The 21,893-nt window shown below is 42.3% G+C and overlaps 1 protein-coding gene across 1 annotated transcript in view; it reads left to right on the top strand.

Annotated features, from left to right (window-relative positions):
• The window catches only part of lats2 (large tumor suppressor kinase 2), a 72,188-nt gene extending 50,784 nt beyond the window's left edge, over positions 1-21,404 (top strand). The window contains exons 5-8 of the mRNA XM_085999170.1: positions 5,682-6,264; positions 10,263-10,445; positions 15,791-15,897; positions 17,182-21,404. Of these exons, the coding sequence (XP_085855296.1) occupies positions 5,682-6,264; positions 10,263-10,445; positions 15,791-15,897; positions 17,182-17,679 (1,371 nt within the window). The 3' untranslated portion in view covers positions 17,680-21,404. The remainder of the gene's footprint in view (positions 1-5,681; positions 6,265-10,262; positions 10,446-15,790; positions 15,898-17,181) is intronic.
• Positions 21,405-21,893: the final 489 nt, after the last annotated feature.

Raw genomic sequence — 21,893 nt, 5'->3', positions numbered from 1 at the left:
GTCCTACAGTGCCCCCTGCTGTGCCTTATTTCCTTCAACAGCTCAGAGGGATGGGAGCAGGTGGCCACTGGTATGAAAGCCACTTCCACACAGCGCATCTGGATGCAGTGCTGAAAGTTTAAGACTTTACCAAGTCACAGATTAGGAGAACCCACCGTGACCTAAAGTACCATCATGAATGCCTATGATGCAGTGGGTGTACTTGGCATCCTCAGCCTTCACCTACAACTGTTTATTCAGTCGCAGCCTTATGTATATTTAGCCCAGACGAATCCATCTGATGTAGCTAACTGTTGCATATACATATCATCACCAGTGTTACTTCTAGGCTGCGCAGCTCTCAGCCGGTCCCATGCAGCCCGGGACCAGCTTTTCTAATGTTAAATTTCACGGCAAACTGTGAATGAGCCGCGCCGCCCCTTAAAGGGGCCGTACACCCAAAAAAATTAGGGGGGACATTGATCATAGCTGCATGCTGACACTAGAGCCCCAATTTTAACCCCTCACGCCTGACGAGAATGGGGCGTGCAGGGAGTTAAAATCCTTCCAGTGACCTACTCACCCGATCCTTACTAGCCGTGTACCATTTTAACAGGCATGTTCTGTCTAGCCATCGAGGCCCATACACCAGGTAGGTGAGGACCTCATTGAAATTCAGAAGTCAGGGTCTGATGATGTCATTCAGATCCGACTATATTTTAACTCTGGACAGCCGCGTTTGGCGCCCGGTGCTGACCTCACATGAGCGCAAAGGAGCAGCAGGCCCAGAAGATGGCGGGAAAGGTGAGTTTTTTTTTAGGTTTCCTAGTGGGCCAGGAGGAGCAGGAGTGCCCCAGGCTTCCCTCCTCCAACCATGAATCCCATTTCCGCCGGGTTTAAGCAGGATTCAAGCCTGCTATATCCACACACCCCACCCCTGTTAAAATCATGGCTTACAGCCATTTCAACAGAGAGAGAACTTACACAAGAGGAAGACCCCTAGTTTTTGACCTCTAACCCTGCACACCTAGAAATCCTGGCAACGCAAGGCATAGACAGTGCAGGAGAAAGGGAAGTAGGAGGACTTGTGCTAACTCAGGGTCTGTCATAACTTCCTGCTGCTTTTTCATCTCATCTCATTCTCTGGCAACAAAACATACAATGAAGGCCATTATCAAATCACTTTTTCTACTAAAAGCTGTATGTAAAGGCAGCTTATTGTAACATCCCTTCCTTTAGGTGTGTCAGAGCAAGTACAGCCAGGCCTCAATAGAGCTCCATAACACACAGCCACAACAAATTGCATTTATATATCGCCTTTAACATAGTAAAACGTCCCAAGGCGCACAATGTCACTCACGCCATCCTTCGCAAGCACCAGCTTAGATGTATCCACATTGGAGATTTAGACAGTGAGCCAGAGGAGAATGCTCTAGATAACACACACAGTATGAGTGAGCAGGAGAAACTGGTGGTGTTCAGTGGGCCAGTTTGCATCTGCATCTCATGGACCTGATTTTAAAAGAACTCTTTCTGAGCATCAAGTGCTGGTGCATTCATTGGGGACCATGCCAAGTCACATGCTGCAGATGGTGACTTGGGTACGCGCTTGCATGTGAATTGCCTTACTGCACAGTTTTGCAACACTGGAGTCCACTATGGAGTGTGTGGCAACTCTGCAGTGGAGTCCCACATGCCACAGACCCTAAGGGCAGTCAGTGCTTCTCCCAAGGAATTATCAAAGGGATGCTTTATAACCCTCTGGACCTTCAGGAATATTTGTCACTCTATAAAATTGTACAACCCTCTCTTGCTGTTGTCCCTGGGGAACATTGGCTACTTGCTTTACACATGGACAGCCTGATGTTGCTGATGTCCCCAGTGACAGCCTGAAAGCATAAAAGGTAAGGGTGGTTGTGACATTGGATGTTGGCAGTGCCATAACTCTGGTGGAGTTTGAGTATTTGTTACAACTGTCACGGCATCCATTATTAAATCGAAGCCTCCATTGTGCCTCTAACAAATGGAGGTATGTATATAATCATAGGGCTGAATTTTGCCGGCGCTCAGAGGTCGGGTTTGGAGGCAGGTCCGCTGACAAAATCAAAAAGATTGACAGCGGGCCGGTATCCCGCTCTGAACCCGCCACCTTGTCAGTTTCCCAGGTGCCGTTTCTGCCTGCGCTTTGCAGACACGGCACTAAGTGGTGGGTCATTCAATTGTGCTTGTTAGGAGGATGTTTAAAGTAATTAAATCCCCATTTTCCCAGTTCCAAAGCATTTTGCCAAGTTTTCCACGAGGTTCCCGTTGCTTGGGGATCACGCCAGGTAAGTATGTTGGGACCTGAACAACTCTCCATTTCTTTCAATAGGTGACAGCTGCAAAAGTGGTTTAAAACCTACCATTTTACAGCTGGTCAGTTTCCAATCTCAGAAGTTTCATCCTTCAGTACTTAGAATCCACTTTTGAGCTTTATGCACGTTTGAAGTGTTTGGAGTAATCTCACTGTCACCTCCTTGGAACAACCTATCTCAACATTGACAGATTACTTCTGTCATCTCAACCTCACCTGCCATCTATTCCATCAGCATTGGTGTCCTTGAAAAAATCTCACCTTGGTCCTCAGAATCCCAAAACGATCAGCCCCAACACCAGCATCACCGGGCACACCAACAGCACCAACATCCACACCAAACTTCTCTGCAATCAACTGATGCTGCACTGGACACAAGGCATCACCACCCATGCACATTGCGGCCTGGGACCCCATCGATGGACTCACCATGTCCAGATTAGCTTCACTTAACACTGTACACCCTGGCTGCCACGTGATGCACCAGGCTGGCACCACCCCACACCAGCATCCCTACAATGTCCAAGTCATTCCTTTCACACTCATAACCATTGGGGGGGAGGACGTTATGTCTCACCATTCACTGCAACTCACTAAGACACTTTCAAAGGTGCACACAAATCTGTCCAAGAACGCAAAGTGTTGAAAATAAAGATTTCAATGTTTGACAGCACATTACCAGAAACTTCACATGAACATTGGCTAAACCACCCAAGTGCCTACCCTTGTGTGATGTTAGTTGGTATGCTTGCAGTAGGATGAGGGTGAGTGGAGGGGTGGCTAGTGAGATGGGGAAGTGATAATGTAGATAGAGAGGGATGGGTGGAAGTGCAAGGTAAGTTGGTGTGAGTAAAGATGTACAGGAGTAGGGTAGGGAAGGCAGAGTGATGGGGATGTGATGAGTGGCACAGCAGGATGAGGTTGAGTGTGGCGTGGCAGTAACGTTTCGTGATCTACTGAGATCATTGAAAGGTTTACGCCACTACAGCCTGGTCCTCCTGACGACATCCCTGCTTGTGCCCTCCTGTGCAATGTGCAACCAGGCTGCGTTGGTGTCCTGGGGAGGTGTCTTCCCCCCATTGGAAGGGAAGAGAACCTCCCTGCGTGCTGTAACTCCCTCCCTAAGCAGATGGAGGGAGTCATGGGAGAGCCTGGGTGCAGCCGTGCACTTTGTGCAGTGTTTCTCAGTGTTTGCATCACCTCAGTGCGGCAGAACACTGACAGTAGAACTGTCAAAATCAATTTGGACATGGTCCCTTTAAGGAAACTGGCTGATGACATGTCATCAATTGGCCAGGAACCTCGCAGGGCGGGCTTAACAAGGCCCATCATCGGAATATCTTGTTGGAGGCTGGGATCGAGACAGATGCAAGGTCCCCACATGCCACTGACGTCGCCCGCCACGGACCTGCCGAGGTTGGAAAAATCCAGCCCATAGTGTGAGGTACTGGTGGGTGCAGAGCACCTCTGGTGTAACTGTCTTACCTGACATCTCTATTAGTCTTCCTTCAAAAAGCAGAGGTGTAAGGGAAATATTATAGGGAAAACCTTTGTGACACTTCTACAAAAGTTCCAAACAGATAGGGCTGGATTTTCATTGAGGAGTCGGGTAGGAGGCGGGACTACAACTTTCGGGGTTGTAGTCCCGCCTCCATTGAGTTCTAGCCAACCCACGCGATTTTGACTTGATTGACCTTGTTGAGCCCGCCCAGCGGGCTCAGCAGGCCAATTAAGGGCCACCCGGCAACAGGTGACGTCACAGATTGATATTTAATCTGTCAAGACCTTTTGACAGATAAAATATCAGCGTTTCACAGCTGTTTGAAGCTGTCAAACACTGACAATCTGTACTCCAAGTTAATTCCTTCCTGTCAGGACGATTTAGAGATCTCCCCGGAACAGAAAGCTGAATGCTGGAACTTTTGACAGATCGCGGCCATTCTGCTTTCTGTGCCGGTGAGATGAGGGACTCCCGAGACCTGAGGGAAGGAAGGCTGTAAAGTTATGTAAATGTAAGTAAAACTTCTTTAAACACTTTAAACACACCAAACACACTTACCTCTGCACTCATGCACTCACCTGAACACCGGATATCTCGACCCCTCCAAGCCCTTCATCCCGACGGCCCGCCTCGCTAACTTGGCGTGGTTTGGAGCCGTCGGGAATCCCACACTTCAACAATGAAAATAGGGATTAGGCTAAAAACTGCCTGTTAACTACCTGTTAACAGGCAGTTAATTGGCACTAATCCCCTTCCCGCCTCGGGGAGGCGGTCCCAGCGCGGGTCGGGTACCCGCCTCCTTTGAAACTGGCATGGAGGCGGGTTGGGGGCGGGATGGGTTCGTGCCCCCCGATTTTGGGATTTTAACCCCCCACACGCCTCCAATCCCGCCTCCATGGCCCAATGAAAATCCTGCCCATAAGGTGCAGAAAAATGGTACCAAAATGGCCTGGAAATTGTTCAAAAAAATCTTCTACGGTTTTTGTCAAAGTTCCTTCAAAGAACTTTGGTAAACACCTCAGTCCTTAGCAACCCTGAGGGCCCATTTCATATGAGTAGATCACGCTGTATAATGCACACACATAAATGTCGGGAAAATGAATGGATATCAAAATAATGTTATCTGAACTTTGAATTGTTTCAGGCAGGAGCTTCTTGCACCTGATAATCCCTGTTGCCCGCTCTCCTCCCGGAAATGCATGTAATGTACAAAATGGGCAGAGATCTGGCGTGACAAATCTTCACCTCATTTTCCAATCATAATATCCACTTTGCTGATATGAAAATATACCCTTGGGTGAGGAGAGAATCAGAGTGAGCTGGGATGCCCTCCCTGGTCAAAAAGCCTGCCAAAACTCATTAGCCAGGGGAAGGACCTGAGGACTGCCAGTAGGACTGACTATACTCCAGCAGGAGTCAGTGAGAGGAGAAAGTAGAGGTTGAAAATCAAAACAAGTGTATTTAATTTTAATTTTCTTTTTTTTCCCTGAAAGGTGATAGCAAATAATTGTTTCTCAAAAATGGAGAACTCCACGTACTTCTCTTCCAACAGAAGTCATTGGCTATCGATCGAGAGCTTTGACCTTGGCTGATATTTTTTCCTCCTTAGATGGGACACAGACCAATTGTAGTCCCTCTACTGCTACTCCATCTGAGATCACAGACCAGGAATTGAAGCTGGAACTTTCTTGGTCTGTTGGCTCGGTATTACTGGTTGGCACATTCGCCCAATGAGCGTTTTCAGTAGAGGAAATACCAAATAGTCTTTCAGTTCTTTTGTATAGTTTAAAGTTTTTTCTGGTATAGTTCACCTATTTTCAATTAATTTATAATATATGATTTCCAAAGGCAGGACTATCCGAGGCAGAACAGGAACAGATGAGGAAAATGCTTAATCAGAAAGAGTCTAATTACAACAGACTGAAAAGAGCTAAAATGGACAAGACGCTGTTTGTAAAAATTAAGACGCTGGGAGTCGGTGCTTTTGGGGAGGTCTGCCTGGCTCAAAAAGTGGACACCAATGCTCTATATGCAATGAAAACCCTACGGAAAAAGGATGTGCTGAGTCGTAATCAAGTGGCCCATGTGAAAGCAGAGAGAGATATTCTGGCTGAAGCTGACAATGAATGGGTAGTCAAGCTCTACTATTCCTTCCAAGACAAAGACAGCTTATACTTTGTGATGGATTACATCCCTGGTGGAGATATGATGAGTCTTTTGATACGAATGGGAGTTTTCCCAGAGTCACTGGCAAGGTTCTACATTGCAGAATTGACTTTAGCCATTGAGAGTGTCCACAAAATGGGATTTATTCACAGGGATATTAAACCTGACAACATCCTTATTGATCTTGATGGACACATTAAACTCACAGACTTTGGTCTTTGTACTGGGTTTAGGTGGACTCATGATTCCAAATACTATCAGAAAGGTAAGTCCTGGTTATATAATTTCTAACATTTTCCTTTAGTGCATTACACATTTTGCCTGTACTAATAATATTACAGAGCTTTTTATATGTTTTTTTTTAAGCTCATAATAGAACAATACTGTACTTGAATTGCCAGCAGAATATCAGTTTGAGTTCCTGGGCATCAATTTACTTGCTCTGCTTGTAAGTTTGTAGAAAAAAGATCTCCCATCCCAACTGTATGAGGAGATGGGAAAAAAATATTATCCAGCTTGACCTGCATAATTTAGATTCCTGTAGGCTGACCCTAGAGCAATGTTGACAGGGATTATGGAGTAGTCCAAAGGTCTCAGTTACACAGAAGGAGGGAGATATGAAGTAACTTCACTATGTCTGTTGTCAAGGATGCACTGTGATTGTTTGAGAGAATCTGCTACTTCAGGATTTGGGGAGGACAAAGGAAAATTATCCATGATAGCTTTTCCTTCAACTAAGAGCATTTAGTGCTGAGAATTGTTCCATTCAAACAGTGAAGTGCAGAGCAGCCATATTTGCCACCTGTGGGGTTAGCTTGTTGAGGTTAAGGGTGTTCTTTTCCTTATATATTGGTTGTGGGAGACAGATACCAAAATGGCTTCCACGGTTCTCCGTTTATGTTGTCTTTTGCTTCTGCTCTCCCGTAAACACCAATTCCAAGCGGACTTCAGTGGGCCTACAAGAGGATGAAGACAAATGACGATATAAACCATATAAAAGATTGTTCTTGTTTTTTGAATTGTCCCCACAAATGTAAAAAAACAAATTAAGATTCGGTGGGCCTGAGGATATCGTAGTGGGTCTGAAAATTGATGTGAGCTGGTTCAGTGTACCAGTGGGATCACATCGTACTACTAGTGCTGGAAATGCACATTTTGGGTTCTGATAAAGAGACATTGATACACTAAGTTATGTCTTTCAGATGCTGATTAACCTGTACATTTGTAACATATTCTGTTTTTACTATAAAGATACCCTCATGCTACCAGTAAGATTTATTTCTACTTTGTGCTGTGAGGGATGCACTGAACTAACTCAGAGCACTCAGCAGGCACCAGGAGCACCCATATTTTTCTGATAACAATACAAGAACCATAAAAATTGATTGCATCAATTTTTGGTGGAAATCAGTTGCGCTCCCAAAGGTAAATTCACCTTAAGATTCAAACTAGGTAACAGTAGGGGCAATACTGTTGGCCTCAAGACCCTTTATTAATGACAGAAAAACCTGCGAGAATTTCTGCCCCGATTGCTATGAAACGACTCCTGGTGGAAGTGTGTATACAGGAAATTTTGGTTTATCCGGAGGTTAACTGTCCGGAATGCTCGATCCACCGGCAAAAATCAGGAGCCGTTTCGTTAGGTTTTTTTTCTTTTCGTTGCTTTTTTTTCACCAGTCAGGCTCTGCAAGGTCTTGCTGAAGCTGTTGCTAAGCTACAGAGACGCTTGCAAGGTACGGCCGACTGTTTAGAAGCAACAGGGTTTGTTGCCAGATACGGAGCTCCGTATGTTTCAACATTAGCGCTGGTGTGTCCGGCAGTTTTGATGGGACGGCAACACCTCGGTCCCGTCGGTGCCGGATATCACAAAGTTTCCTGTATATTGATTTCGGGTGAGGATGTGATCAGGTTGGTGAGACTGTAATAAAAGGGTATAAAATTAAGATAATCACAGAAGGAATTAAAAGGGGGTTAGTAAAATGCTCTCTCCCTCTTTCTCTCTCATTCCCATTCTCTCCCTCCCTCTCTTCCTTCTCCCCCATCCCTTGGTTAGAATGTGGAATTTTCTGCCTCAAACCATTGTGGAAGCAGAGTACATAAATTCTGTTAAAGGGGAATTAGATCATAGAATCATCAAAATTTATGGCACAGAAGGAGGCCATTTGACCCATCATGTCTGTGCCATCCAAAAAAGAGCGATCCAGCCTAATCCCACTTTCTAGCTCTTGGTCCGTAGCCTTGTAGATTACGGCACTTCAAATGCATATCCAAGTACTTTTTAAATGTGATGAGTGTTTCTGCCTCTACCAGCCTTTCAGGCAGTGCATTCCAGACCCCCACTACCCTCAGGGTGAAAAAAGTTCTCCTCAACTTCCCTCTAATCTTCCTACCAATTACTTTAAATCTATGCCTCCAGGTTATTGACCTCTCTGCTAGGGGAAATAGCTCCTTCCTATCCACTCTATCTAGGCCCCTCATAATTTTATACACCTCCATCAAGTCTCCCCTCAGCCTCCTCTGTTCCAAAGAAAACAACTCCAGCCTATCCAATCTTTCCTCATAGCTAAAACTCTCCAGTCCTGGCAACATCCTCGTAAATCTCCTCTGTACCCTCCCCAGTACAATCCCATCTTTCCTGTAATGTGGTGACCAGAACTATACGCAGTACTCTAGCTTTGGCCTAACTAGTGTTTTATACAGTTCAAGCATAACCCCCCTGCTCTTATATTCTATGTCTCGGCTAATAAAGGAAAGTATCTTGTATGCCTTCTTAACCACCTTACCTACCTTCAGGGATCTGTGGACATGCACTCCAAGGTCCCTTTGTACTTCTACACTTCTCAGTATTCTACCATTTATTGTGTATTCCCTTGCCTTGTTAGCCATCCCAAATGCATTACCTCACACTTCCCCAGATTGAATTCCATTTGCCACTTTTCTGCCCACCAGACCAGTCCATTGATATCTTCCTGCAGCTTACAGCTTTCTTCCTCACTATCAACCACACAGCCAATTTTTGTATCATCTGCAAACTTCTTAATCATGGATAGTTGAAGAGAAATATTAAAGGGTATGAGGAGTGTGCAGGAGAGTGGAATTAGACTAGGTGGCGCATGTGAAGGAAAACACCAAACCAGATTTCCTATAACATTCTATGATTCTAGATACCAAAGGGCATCTGGTGCCCGTATGACCATAACCGCACAGAAGGAAATGGAACAAGAAACAGAAAATTGGCTGAGAGAAAAATCTTATTGGTAGCATGGGGGCATTTTATAGTAAAAGCAGAATATGGTAGTAATGCACAGGTTAATTGTCTGAAAGACAAAGCTAAGTTAGTGTATCGATGATTCTTCATCAGAACCCAAAATATGCATTTTCAGCACTTGCTGTTTTTGCTTTAGATTTCCTGCATTTGCTACTTTTCTTTAACTCTTTTGTAGCAGTTGATTTGAAGTACGTTATCCTCAGAGCAGTGCACAGAAATTCTGCATTGCATCTGACCCATTCCTGAGCTGGCCAGCTCGCAGTGATCAGTCGCACAGTGGAAGAATATTACAGCAGCCAGCACTGTCACCCCTCTCCTTTATGAACATGTCATACAGTACAAACAGAAGCCCTACAACTAACATGCCAGTGTAAATAATTAATTTGATTAATCCAGTTCAGTAAGGTTCATAACTGCATTCTGACTAGAGATTTCAATTCTCATCGTTTGGTTGCAGGAGTTAAACATTTAAATGCAAGTCAGCCGTGGCTCAGTGGTAGCACTCTCGCCTCTGAGTCAGAAGGTTGTGGGTTCAAGTCCCACTCCAGGGATTTGAACACATAAAACTAGGCTGACACTCCAGTGCAGTGCTGAGGGAGTGCTGCACTGTTGGAGGTGCCGTCTTTCGGATGAGACGTTAAACCGAAGCCCCGTCTGCTCTCGCAGGTGGATGTAAAAGACCCCATGGCACTATTTCGAAGAAGAGCAGGGAAGTTATTCCCAGTGTCCAAAAACAGATTATCTGGTCATTATCACATTGCTGTTTGTGGGAGCTTGCTGTGCATAAATTGGCTACCACATTACAACAGTGACTCCACTTCAAAAGTACTTAATTGGCTGTAAAGTGCTTTGAGACATCCGGTGATCGAGATAGCGCTATATAAATGCAAGTCTTTCTTCTTTTAATAAAAAAACTACAACCAACATAGTTTCCTGTGAAAAGTAATCGTAGTCAAAAGAGTTTTGGTTTCAGCTGTTTTATTTCCCAATTAAAGGGAGCCATGCCAGACAGGACAGCATGGAGCCAAGTGATCTCTGGGAAGACTTGTCTGACTGTAAGTGCGGTGACAGGTTAAAAACCCTTGAACAGAGGGCTGCCCGACAGCACCAGAGATGCCTAGCTCACTCGTTGGTTGGAACTCCAAACTACATAGCTCCTGAGGTTCTAGTACGAAAAGGTTAGTGCCGTAGGACTTGTTTGGTTTCAGTATATTTTTGAAAGAAATACATAGCAGCAAATTATCGGGGTCAAAATTCCTCGTCTATTCTGGCAGACTCCACCCCAATTCTGGCAGGTGCCCATCAGATTGGCTGCAAACCTCACTAGGACTCAGATTTCCCAGGACCCAGCTACAGGGTTTAATTTCTGGGTTACTTTGTGAGGCAGAGCCCCCAACTGCCCCTACAAGATCATTGATATAAGAGGGCAGGGCTGGGAACGGGAACTCCTTTTTCAAATTTATAAATTATTTCAACTTTTTTCTTCTAATCGTTTCTTGTGCCTCTCCTCCTCTCCTGAAGGAGGAGGTACAATCCCATGGTATCAGTTGTTCCCTCATCCAAGCCCAATCCTGTCCTCATCCAATGACCACACATGGATATTCATCAAGAATGGTAAGCCTGGCTGATTTCCCCCCACCCCCACAACCCAGGGTGCTGAGACCAATTGTAATGCCCATACATCAAGACAGCATTCAACCGAACATGGTACCTAGCAAAACCGAGGTCATTTGGGCCAAGGAGAAAACCTACCAATGGTTCACAAATAAAGATGGTCGTGGTTGTTGGAGGCCAATCATTGCAGCCCTGGGCCATCGCTGCAGGGGTTCTTCAGGGCAGTACATTGGCCCAATCATGTTCAGCTGCTTCATCAATGACCTTCCCTCCATCAGTAGGTCAGGAGTGGTACTGTTCTCTGACGATACTACAGTGTTCAGCAACATTCACAAGTGCTAAAATAATGAAGCATTCCATGCCAGTATATCACAGGACCTAGAAAACATCTAGGCTTGGGTTGACAGGTGACAGGTAACTTTTGCTCCGCATAACTGCTGGGTAATGACCAGTTAAAAAAAAAGAAAGTCCAGCCATTTCCCCCGATCTTCACTAAGTCCCCCACCAGCAGCATCTTAGGGATCGCCATTGACCAGAAACTGAACTGGACCAGTGATATCAACACTGTGGCTACAAGAGCACGGGTAATCTGCCACGAGTGGCTCACTTTCTGACCTCTCAAAGCCTATCCATAAGTCTTAAGTCAAGAGTGCAACATAACACTTACCACTCATTTGGATGCACTCAACTAGGAATGGGCAATAAAATATGGCCCAAGTCTCAAAAACAAAATATATATTTTTAAATCTCTGCCATTCCACGGCTGCGGTCAATGCAGTCAAAACAGTACAGACTAGGTATCAAATCTAAGACCTTGCTGGTCTTTATGGCTTTTTGACTCAATGTCTTATTGTAAGGTATATGAAAAGCCTAATCAGCACTCATTTCTTTTGTCCGGCACTTTTCGGAATGGCGTCCTACTTGATTATTCCCCAAAATGCGGTGTAATGCTGACAGTCCCTGCATTACCTTGAATGTACCCAACTGTAGTCTGATCTTTTCATTGGTTCTTCTTTGTATCATCGAATATTCTCTGTCCCCTCTGCTTCCAAAACATTAACTGTTCAAGGAAAATAAAGCAAAAAAAAACCCTGTAAAATATTAGTATGTTGTATGAAATAAGCACACACAGTTACTTTGTAAATGTTTGGGTATTTTTTTTAAGTCATACATCCAAGCTGGTTCTCATTGACCGTTTTTATCTATCTTGCCCATCTTTTCTATCTCTTTCATCCCTTTATTATTTCTCATTTCATCCCTTAATGTAATACATACCCACACTCTTCAGCATAGGTGAAAGCATCTGATCAGGTACGTGGAACAAATTTACCTACACTAAGGAGTTCGAGGAACAACTATGGCTAGTGACACTTTTACTTCCATAGCATTCAAAGCAGAAAGAAATAAAGAACTTGCATTTATATAAAGGCTGATTGGAACTTTCAGTGGTGGCAGAAAATATGTGGTAGTGGATTGGCTGCGTATTACACACCGCGCCCAATTTTTGGGTGGACGTAGAAGGAAGTATCTTGAAGAAAATTGCATCATCAGTTACATCTGCCCGCCTCTCTTCCTCCTTCACCCATGCCTTTGTCACCTCGTGACTTGACAATAGCAGTGCTTTTCTGGCTAGCCTACCATACTCCATAAACTTTAGCTCATCCAAAATTCTGCTGTCTGTATCCTATCCAGCACTAAGTCCCACTCACCCATCACTCCTGTCCTCGCTGACCTACATTGGCTTCCAGTCTGCCAGTGCCTTAAATTTAAAATTCTCGTCCTCATGTTTAAATCCCTTCATGGTCTTGACCTTTCCTATTTCTATATCCTCCTCCAGTCCCCCTCCCCATAACTCTCAATTCCTCCAACTCTAGCCTCTTGTGCATTTTCTCCCCGTCCCCCTTTCCCCATAATTGGCACCCGTGCCTTCAGCAAGTAAGGCCCCAAACTCTGGAACTTCTTCCTTATACTCTTCCACCTCGCTCTTCGACTTTAAGACCCTCCTTAAAACAGTTAACATTGAAAATGCCTATCACAGCACCACCTACGGGAGTAAGGGGGTAATGCTGTTAATTAGAATGAGTTTTCAATGAAATGTGTGCCTCACATAATGGCCCAGAAATTCGGGTCGGGGGCTTCCCGCGGGTGCAAGCCCCCGACCTGCACTTACCTACCATGCCGGCCATTGAGCTGTGGGCCCCCGTGGGATTCCGATCCTGGGCCTCCTCCAACTGCCGGCGCGCAGTGCTTGCGTATCCCAGGGGCGCAGTTAGTTCGATGCGTCCCCTGGGATCACGAGGGCCATGGAGAGCCAATGGTAGCAGGGAATGCTTCATTCATAAGTTTGACAGGAAAGCCCCAATACATTTTTTTTTAAATCACATTTTTAAAATAAACTATAAATTACATGAAATAACTATTTTAAACAATAATTTAAATTTAAAAAAAAATTAATTACAATTTCTAACAGGGCTAAAAATAAACTTACCTTTCTTTAAAGTATTTAAAAATAATAAACCTGTGGAAAAAATGTTTTAATTTTAATTAATTCACCACTTACCTTGTAAAAAGCAGGCCTTGCGACTGCTTTTTATATGTCTAACTCCTGGAGACTTACCCTCCCGGGAAAACCTGCAAAAAAAACGTAAGTTTGATGCGCATGCGCTGCCTCTCCTGCGCACACGTTCCACCTCTCAACCCCTTCTTTCAGGGGAATGGAAGTGCCGGTTTCCCGCGCATGCGCAGTGCATGCACGAAACCGGCACTTCCATTGGGCTTATGGGTGAGTACCCCATGCGTACTCACCCGTGGAGACCCGAATTTCTGGGCCAATGAATTTAATATATAATAGATGTTCAGCCCATTGTACCTGTGCCAGCTGTTAGAGGAATTTAAAACTAATCCCACTGCCCCACTCTCTCCCATAGCCCTATAGAATCCATTGCTTCAAATAATTATCCAATTTCTCTCAAAAGGTGTTTCAACCACTACCCGTTGCAAAGCATTCCATGCACCAACAACCCTCTGTGTAAACAAATTTCTCCTATCCTCCTTCCTCATACTCGTAGTGGCAATTTTAAATTGATGACCCATCATAACTGACTATTTTTCCTTCCTCTTCTGAAGGTGCTGAATCTTGCTGGGTGTAGTTCCAAGGGCACTAACTGCTCTTTGATACCTCACCCAAGTGGCTTTTGTTCACATGTATGCCTAGATAGTAAATCTCAAACAGTTTGCGGGACAGGCCCAACAGCCAAGCTGATCCTCTCTTCGTGTGATGTTCACACATGCGCATTGTCAGCAAAGATCACTGGATAATGATCAGGAGCAAGAACCTTGGTCAACCTTCACTCCCTAATACAGGTGCACTGAGGCCACTTGCAGTGGCTCTACCTCCGCCTGAGCTGAGATCAGCTAATCCAATACAGACTGAGAACTGAACCTGCAACCTTCCTGGACCGTATAGCTCAGTTCCTAGAACATGGAAAATCTCAAAGCGTCCCCATGGAGGCTGATTTTCCTCCTTCCACGCCATTCGTCTGAGCACACCTGAAGTAACACCTGAGAGGCCTGCATCAGCAGTAATTGCCACCAGCTTTGGAGCCATCTGGCTGCCCTGTACAAAAGTACTAGCCAGAAGGCTTCAAGGTCCTGGAAGAAAAGGTCACCTACCCTTTTTGGAGCTTCTAAGAATTTTCTGCCAGACGCTTCGCAGATCTTTTTTATCAGATCTTTTCTCTAGAAAAGTTGTTAGCACCAACTGGTAGCACCCTCGCCTCTGAGTCAGAAGGTTGTGGATTCAAGTCCCACTTTCTTACGTTCTGCCTGAATTTACTGGCACGGACTCGATGGGCCGAATGGCCTCCTTCTGTGCCGTATGACTCTATGACTCCTTTTCAGTTTATACTCGTACCTCCTTGTTCCACTATTCTGTACCAGATCAAATATCCCTGACTGATCCTCTACATCTGTATTAATTTGAATCCCTGCATTATTTCCCTGAGTCTTATCTGCAGCAAGAAGAGCACCAGCTCTGTGAGTCTTTCTTTATATGTTTTATTCTCTAGTTTCCTAATCTTCCTGGTAGCTTTTGTAGTAACCTTTTCCAGCTCAGTTAAATTCTTCCTGTAAAGTTTCCAGAACAGCACACAATACTGTAGGTGCGGCCTGCTCAAAACTCATACTATACAATATGCTTACCCAAAGAGCTATCTAGGGAGTTCCTCCAGCTTTCTGAGATGGAGCGAGTCACTGTCACAAGGTGTGCCACTTAGTGGTCCTAGTGAGAAGGAGAACAAGGTAACGAATGAAAAATGGAGAGGAGTGGGTGGGACAAAATAAATCACTTTAGTGAAGACATTTTAAGAATCAGTTCATTTGAAGCTTTTGTTTTAAGTATCCTAACCTTCATTTAAGTAATTTGCCACATTTAATAAATCAACTAAGTCAAATGCTTGGTACAGTAGTTAGACTTAAGATAGTAAATAAATTTATTTGAAATTAAAAACAAATGTTTTTCCTATGTCATACTCTATTCCCTGACTAAGCAGGCAATCTGTTTCCACATTTTTGGAAGTGTGATTATTGAGCTATAATATGCTAAAGGGGCCATACTTCATTTTTCTGTCTCTTGTTGTGTAGAGAAATGGTGTATAACAAGTGCAGGAGGGGGAAGATAACAAAATAAATGAATATACATCATAATTGTCATCTATACACAGATTTTGATTACAGACCAATTCTACTGAACTTTTTACATAGAATTTACAGCACAGAAATAGGCCATTCAGCCCAACTGGTCTGTGTTAGGTTTAGCATAGTTTTTGATATAAATAGAAGTTAACTGCTCTATTGCAGTCTCAGTTAGTCACCCACATGTTTTTACTTACTAATGGTGTCTCTCTTTCAGGATACACCCAACTTTGTGACTGGTGGAGTGTGGGAGTTATACTCTTTGAGATGTTAGTGGGGCAGCCTCCATTTCTTGCTCCAACACCTGCAGAAACTCAAATTAAGGTAGGTGCCTGGAGCGGTACATCATTACCCTCTTTAAGGACTGTTCTTAGTGCAGTACATCAGAACCTGTATTAAGGTATGTACTCAGTGCAGTACCCCATAACCCAAATGGTGTACTATACTGTAGTGCAGATTAAGATATGTACCTGAGGTAATGTGTTGTTAGTCACATTAAGGTAAATGGAGTGGTACATTTTTTTCCTTTAGCATGTTAAGAACTCTAGAATCCATAGGCATTTGGCTCTCTTGAGAGAACTTATCAACCTCTGAGAGTCAAATGCTGTTTTCAACAATCATTTTGAATTTTTAGGCTTATAGATGGGTTTATGGCCTGAATAATTCCTGGCTTGTTATACAAGGTGATCTTTTTGAAATGTCAAAACAGTTTAAATCTGCTACAAAAACTTTATCTTGCCACTTTTCTTCCTTTATCCATTCAGCCTTGAACGTGGCATGCCATGTCAGAGTATGGTTCCTCACTTCACCAACATAGTCATTCTTCATGTGTGAGCCTGATAACGTGTATCGGTGGTCATTTCAACTTGGGAAGGGAGACATCACATCCCAAACTGATCTAGTCTTCGCATGATATCCACAGAAGGGTTCACTGGGTAGCAATCTAGAGCAAATCCTTCCTAACCTGAGGGTGCTGAAATCAATTATAGTTCCCTCACGATCACTTCAGATAATACTGGCTACTCAGCACAGACTGGGTTTAGATTTGTATAACAGCATGAAGTGCATTAACCTTCTATGAGGGAAATTAGTAAGAACAGGCAGGGGGAGTAGCAAAGTGAAGAGTCAGGTCCAGATTGTTAGTGAGGAGACGATCAGAGTTGGATAAAATGCTGGACGTACATTGTAGATCTGGGAAATTATAAAATGTGACTGCAGTGCAGGTCCAATATTATAGAGAGTGGTTTCAGGTGGTTTTATTGAACCCCTTGTATAGGCTGTTTGAAGGGTGGGAACTCAGGAGAGCGAGAGAAGTATCCCACCAAAGGTAAATTCAGTATGTGCCATACAGACCAGGAAGATGCCTGGTTCAAACTGTCATCTGTGCTGAGTTAGCCAGTCTCACATGGGATGGGATATTATTGTTGGGATATTTCTGATTGCTGTCAAAGAGTCTGTGTATGGGGCTGTGGTGGGAGGCTTGGAATACACAGTGAAAAGATAGTTTGACTGAAAAATAAACAATTGCTTCTCGGCTCACACTTGGTGTAAGTTAATCTAACATATGGTGCTGAGATAATCCTATGCTTTTAAATTTTTGTTCCTCAGGTAATAAATTGGGAGAGCACACTCTACATTCCACCACAAGTAAAACTTAGTTCTGAGGCAACAGATCTCATCACAAAGCTCTGTTGTGGAGCCAACGACAGAGTGGGTGGAAATGGAGCAGATGAAATCAAGGCTCATCCATTCTTTACTTCCATTGATTTTTCTGAAGACATCCGCAGACAGCCAGCACCCTATGTCCCGAAGATTAGCCATCCCATGGACACCTCCAACTTTGACCCAATAGAAGAAGAGAACTCATGGAATGACAGCGGTGACAGCACCAAAACATCTGACACATTGACTAGTCATGTCAGTGGTAACAAGCATCCAGAACATGCGTTTTACGAGTTCACCTTCCGAAGATTCTTTGATGACAACGGTTATCCCTTTCGGTACCCAAAACCCTTGGACAATAGCGAGCCCAATCAAAATCAGCCAGATTTGGGCCAGAGAGATTCTGTTGACCATAGTGAAAGCTATCAGCCTGTATATGTTTAGAGAGGGTATGTAACATTTTATGTAAATTGTTTTTTTTTCTTTTTTTTTTGTTCCATCATTTGAAACAGTACAATCTACAAAATTAATCAAAATTGATGGTTGAAAACAAAAAGCACTTACCTTGTCTTAGTGCCATATTGTGCCCTCTAGGGATGATTGTTGGGCTCCTGCTGCTAAATGTTTTTTTTAATGTGCGCTATTTAGCATCAGCACTAATTTTATAGCAGAGAGTAGAACTAGATAATAAGTAGACAACAAACTCTGGATACATCTAGAATATATAGATGGGATTGCAAATATATACAGAAAGCTGAAAGAAGTTTTGGAAAACGGCTAAGTGCAATAATATGTAAATCAGTATATTATGTTTTTATATATAGTGCCATTAGTAACTGTAATACAATACAATGTACAATTATCTTATAAACATTCTGTTAATTTTATAATAATCTATATTGAAAGGTCTGGAGCAAATTACATAACACTGATGCTGCTTTCTGTCCTTGTATATATACAAAGTATTTTTCAATACAAAATGTGAGAAGAGTGAGTTGATGAGTGGATTAAGCATCATGGTATGCTTTTGGTGTGTGGAACTGATGCATGAACAGTATTTTCTTCTTTTCAGTTAAACTAGTTTATGGAATACTTTTAAACCACAGGCAGGTCCTGTGTGAGTCGATACATTTATATTAATTAAAAAAAAATCAAGCTTCTTCTTGAGAAGCTATTATGTTAGTCTGCCTCTTTAATACTGTCACTGATTTTATAATCTGTGTCCTTTGCGTGTTCTCCATCTCATAAGATTTTTTGATTTTTTTTTTCTATCCACAGTATTCATACATCTTTAAGATGTTATTATAGTCTTACTAAGTGCCATTTCTTCAGCCTTTTTACAAAATAATATTGACACAGAATGTTTCTCTGTTAATCAATGTGAAATGACTATGATCCAGTGAAAAATGTGCTGTAACAGCCTGAATGTAAAATTATTGACAAGGTACTATTATTGGTTACTGTCTGAGAAATTTGGTAACAGAAGAGACCTACTGATGTTGTAATTATTTATAAAAGGTAAACGTTTCCACAGATGTACAATAACTGAGTGAGTCCAGCAAAGTAATTGATAAGTTTCTTAGCTACACTTAATGAATTTTCATTTATATTGATAAAAAACAAAATTATTATCAATTTTATCTTGCATTCTAATATTTGTGGTCTTTACTTATTTCTAAAATTAATTTGGACATAAAAAATAATGGATGTGTGCATACTCTTTGTTAATTGAATATTAATTAGATGATTGAAGTATGAGACTAGAGTTTTGCTCCATTAATCTTATCTTAGTTTCAGTTTGTTAAGACACTTGTAATACTAGTTGGAATGGCTCAACGTATGGAAATAAAGCACAAGAATATGTCCGTACACAGGTTGGGCTCTTTATGTATAGGTAGTTGGAACACAAATTTAGACACATCCCACGTATAGGAATGCTAATATACAGGAAACTTTCTGGTATCTGGCACTGACGGGACCGAGCTGGTGCCGTACCATCAAAACTGCTGTAGAAACCAGCGCTAATGTTAAAACATACGGAGCTTTTGAGCTCCGTGTGAATCAACAAACCCTGTTGCTTAGCAACAGCTTCTAAACAGTCGGCTGCAGCTTAAAAGCGTCTCTGTAGCTAAGCAACAGCTTCAGCTAGACCTTGCAGAGCCTGACTGGGAAAAAAAAGCAACGAGAAGTAAAAAAAACTTATAGGAAACGGCTCCTGAATTTTGCCGGTAGATATAGCTTTCCGGACATTTAACCTCCGGTTAAACGAAAGTTTCCTGTATAATGTTTTTCTTCCTTTTTGGCCAAATATTCAGCTGTGCATAAAACTTTTATGTTGTGGTTGAATACATAATAATAACACGTTATCATGCATTATCAAAGTCTACTCAGTCAAGCTCAGCAGTTAATAATTGATAAACCCCACATGCTACTATTCAATGATTGGACATCACCTTAATTTAAGATCTTTATTCAGTTTCATTCAAGATCTACCCAAATGTGAAATCATCCATTTAAAAAAAAACTATATTCTATTGCTGCTGTTTTCACTTTGACACATTTCCTGGGGACCCAATAACAGCTGTGATTTTTGGGGGTTAGATAAACTTCTTCTATTTTTCAAAGTTAAAATCACATACAGATAGTAACTATTCACAAGCCAGTCTAACACAAAATACTAGTCAATGTTTAGTTTTGATTCAAGACAAAAAAAATACTGACAACGGTAGTTAAGTTAACAGTTACAATATTAGTGAAATAACATTCAGTAAGAGTTTTGTTGTAAATATTGTTCATTTCATAAATGCTCAAACATAACATTTAGTTGTGTTATTTGTGTCTAAACTTCTTCCTAGGACATTCACATTGACTAGATTTGAAATTCTTCTTACCTGATTAGTCTGCTTGATTACATTCAGTCCGGATCCTTTTGCCGTTTAGTTTCCTGTAGACTATGTCATTTTGCTCTCCCCCCAGTTTTTCTACCCATTTCTCCCTTCTTATGATGATACCGACTTATGTTGGAATATTGTTGTACAGGTGCTGACAATGTTACAGTACTTTAGCCAACTGACCATTTTAAGTGGGAGCCTAAACAGTAAATACTAAAAGGATGTTCTACCATGAGGAGGGTGGTGTCACAGCCAAGCCCGATTCTGGCATCCTAACACATGCCGTTTCCCACACGATCACTGGATAGTGATCAGGAGCAGAATCCCTGGCTGCCCTACCTGACGGATGTTATGGCCAGTTGCAGTACTCCCACTGCTGCCGTAGCTGAGATCAGCTAACTCAGCATAGACCAAGGATTAAACCTGCTACCTTTCTGTCTTGTATGGCTCAGTACCACATTACACAGTGCCATTTGCTCTCCTGTACTCTGTTAAAGAGATTAATAACGACATTTTTCATTAGAAATTTGAAGATTAAACTGACTTGCATTTTGTAAAGGAATGCAAGGGAATGGTTGCAGAAAACAGCTCACGGCATACAATGGGAATGGGAATATTGGGCGGGGGAGGGGGCAGCAGGAAGTATGTTGGAGAAGAGCTACAGAGGAAAAGACCATTATCCAGAATAACATTCTGTGTCAAATTAGAATGTAAAGAGGTTGAATACTGGAAGATATTTCTGTTATACAATCATCATAAAATATGCCCAAATATGATTTGGGGAACTGGTCACTATTTAGCTTAATTGCATACATGTTTATTGTGACACTTATATTTGACGGTATAATGTATCAAGTTCTGTTATTTTGATAAACTTGGAGTATCTATGCAATGTGGAGATAAAATTAGTAAATGTTATTGTAAACCTTATAGAGCACACACAATCTTTTCTAAAATAAAAAACATATGGTATTCATCAGACTTTATGAAAAAGTTATCTATTTTGTATGTACTTGTTTACATTTATGTATAAAAGGAATGTTCTGAACATCTGACAGTTACTGTATTGTGTTTGTTCTGTGACAGTCTCTTTTGATTATCCAGTATTATTGGTTTTATAACTTTGTCACTTATATCTAACAGATGAGCTTTCTCATGTTAAGTTTTTCCTCAGGAATTCAAATATAACTTTATTTATTAGTGTAATATGAATGCTTTTTTGGATCCTTGTTTTGGCAAAATCACAAAAGTAAAAAAATAAATAAAATGTGTTTTCTGTGCCTTTGTGACAATTTGTAAATGAGTCAAATAATTCAAAAAGATCCGCAACAGTTCTATTGTCATTGTATTTAATCATTTGAATACATTTTATTGCAGCTGCAAATCTGTTATACTGTATCTAGCAGAATATGCTTATTTTAGAAGCTATTTATTATTTTCTCACTGCATCGTGCATCATTGCTGACCAAGAGAGTAAGTAGGCAACCAACTCTCCTTCCTGCCACCTATTTTGCTGTATAATTGACCACAAGATGCGGTACGTGAATACCCTGGAGTGATCCTGTTAATGTTTCTTTCCCATCCCCTTCTGAGAAGATGTGCCTAGCCTTTGCTCAGCAAGTTTTCAAAGTGGCACAACACAGATGAGTAACTGCGTGATTAAATCACGGTGTAAACATCTGCATTGTTGCATAAGAAATCATGAACATTGACTTCCCTGATGGCTCACTAAATGTACCATCTGAAACATATAGACCAGGAATGGTC

This window comes from Somniosus microcephalus, chromosome 10 (genome assembly GCF_052327205.1).
Source record: "Somniosus microcephalus isolate GS21.2 chromosome 10, FLI_Smic_1.0, whole genome shotgun sequence".
Classification (NCBI taxonomy): domain Eukaryota; kingdom Metazoa; phylum Chordata; class Chondrichthyes; order Squaliformes; family Somniosidae; genus Somniosus; species Somniosus microcephalus.
Note: the sequence above shows the minus strand (reverse complement) of the source record. Positions and strands in the feature narration are given on the sequence as shown.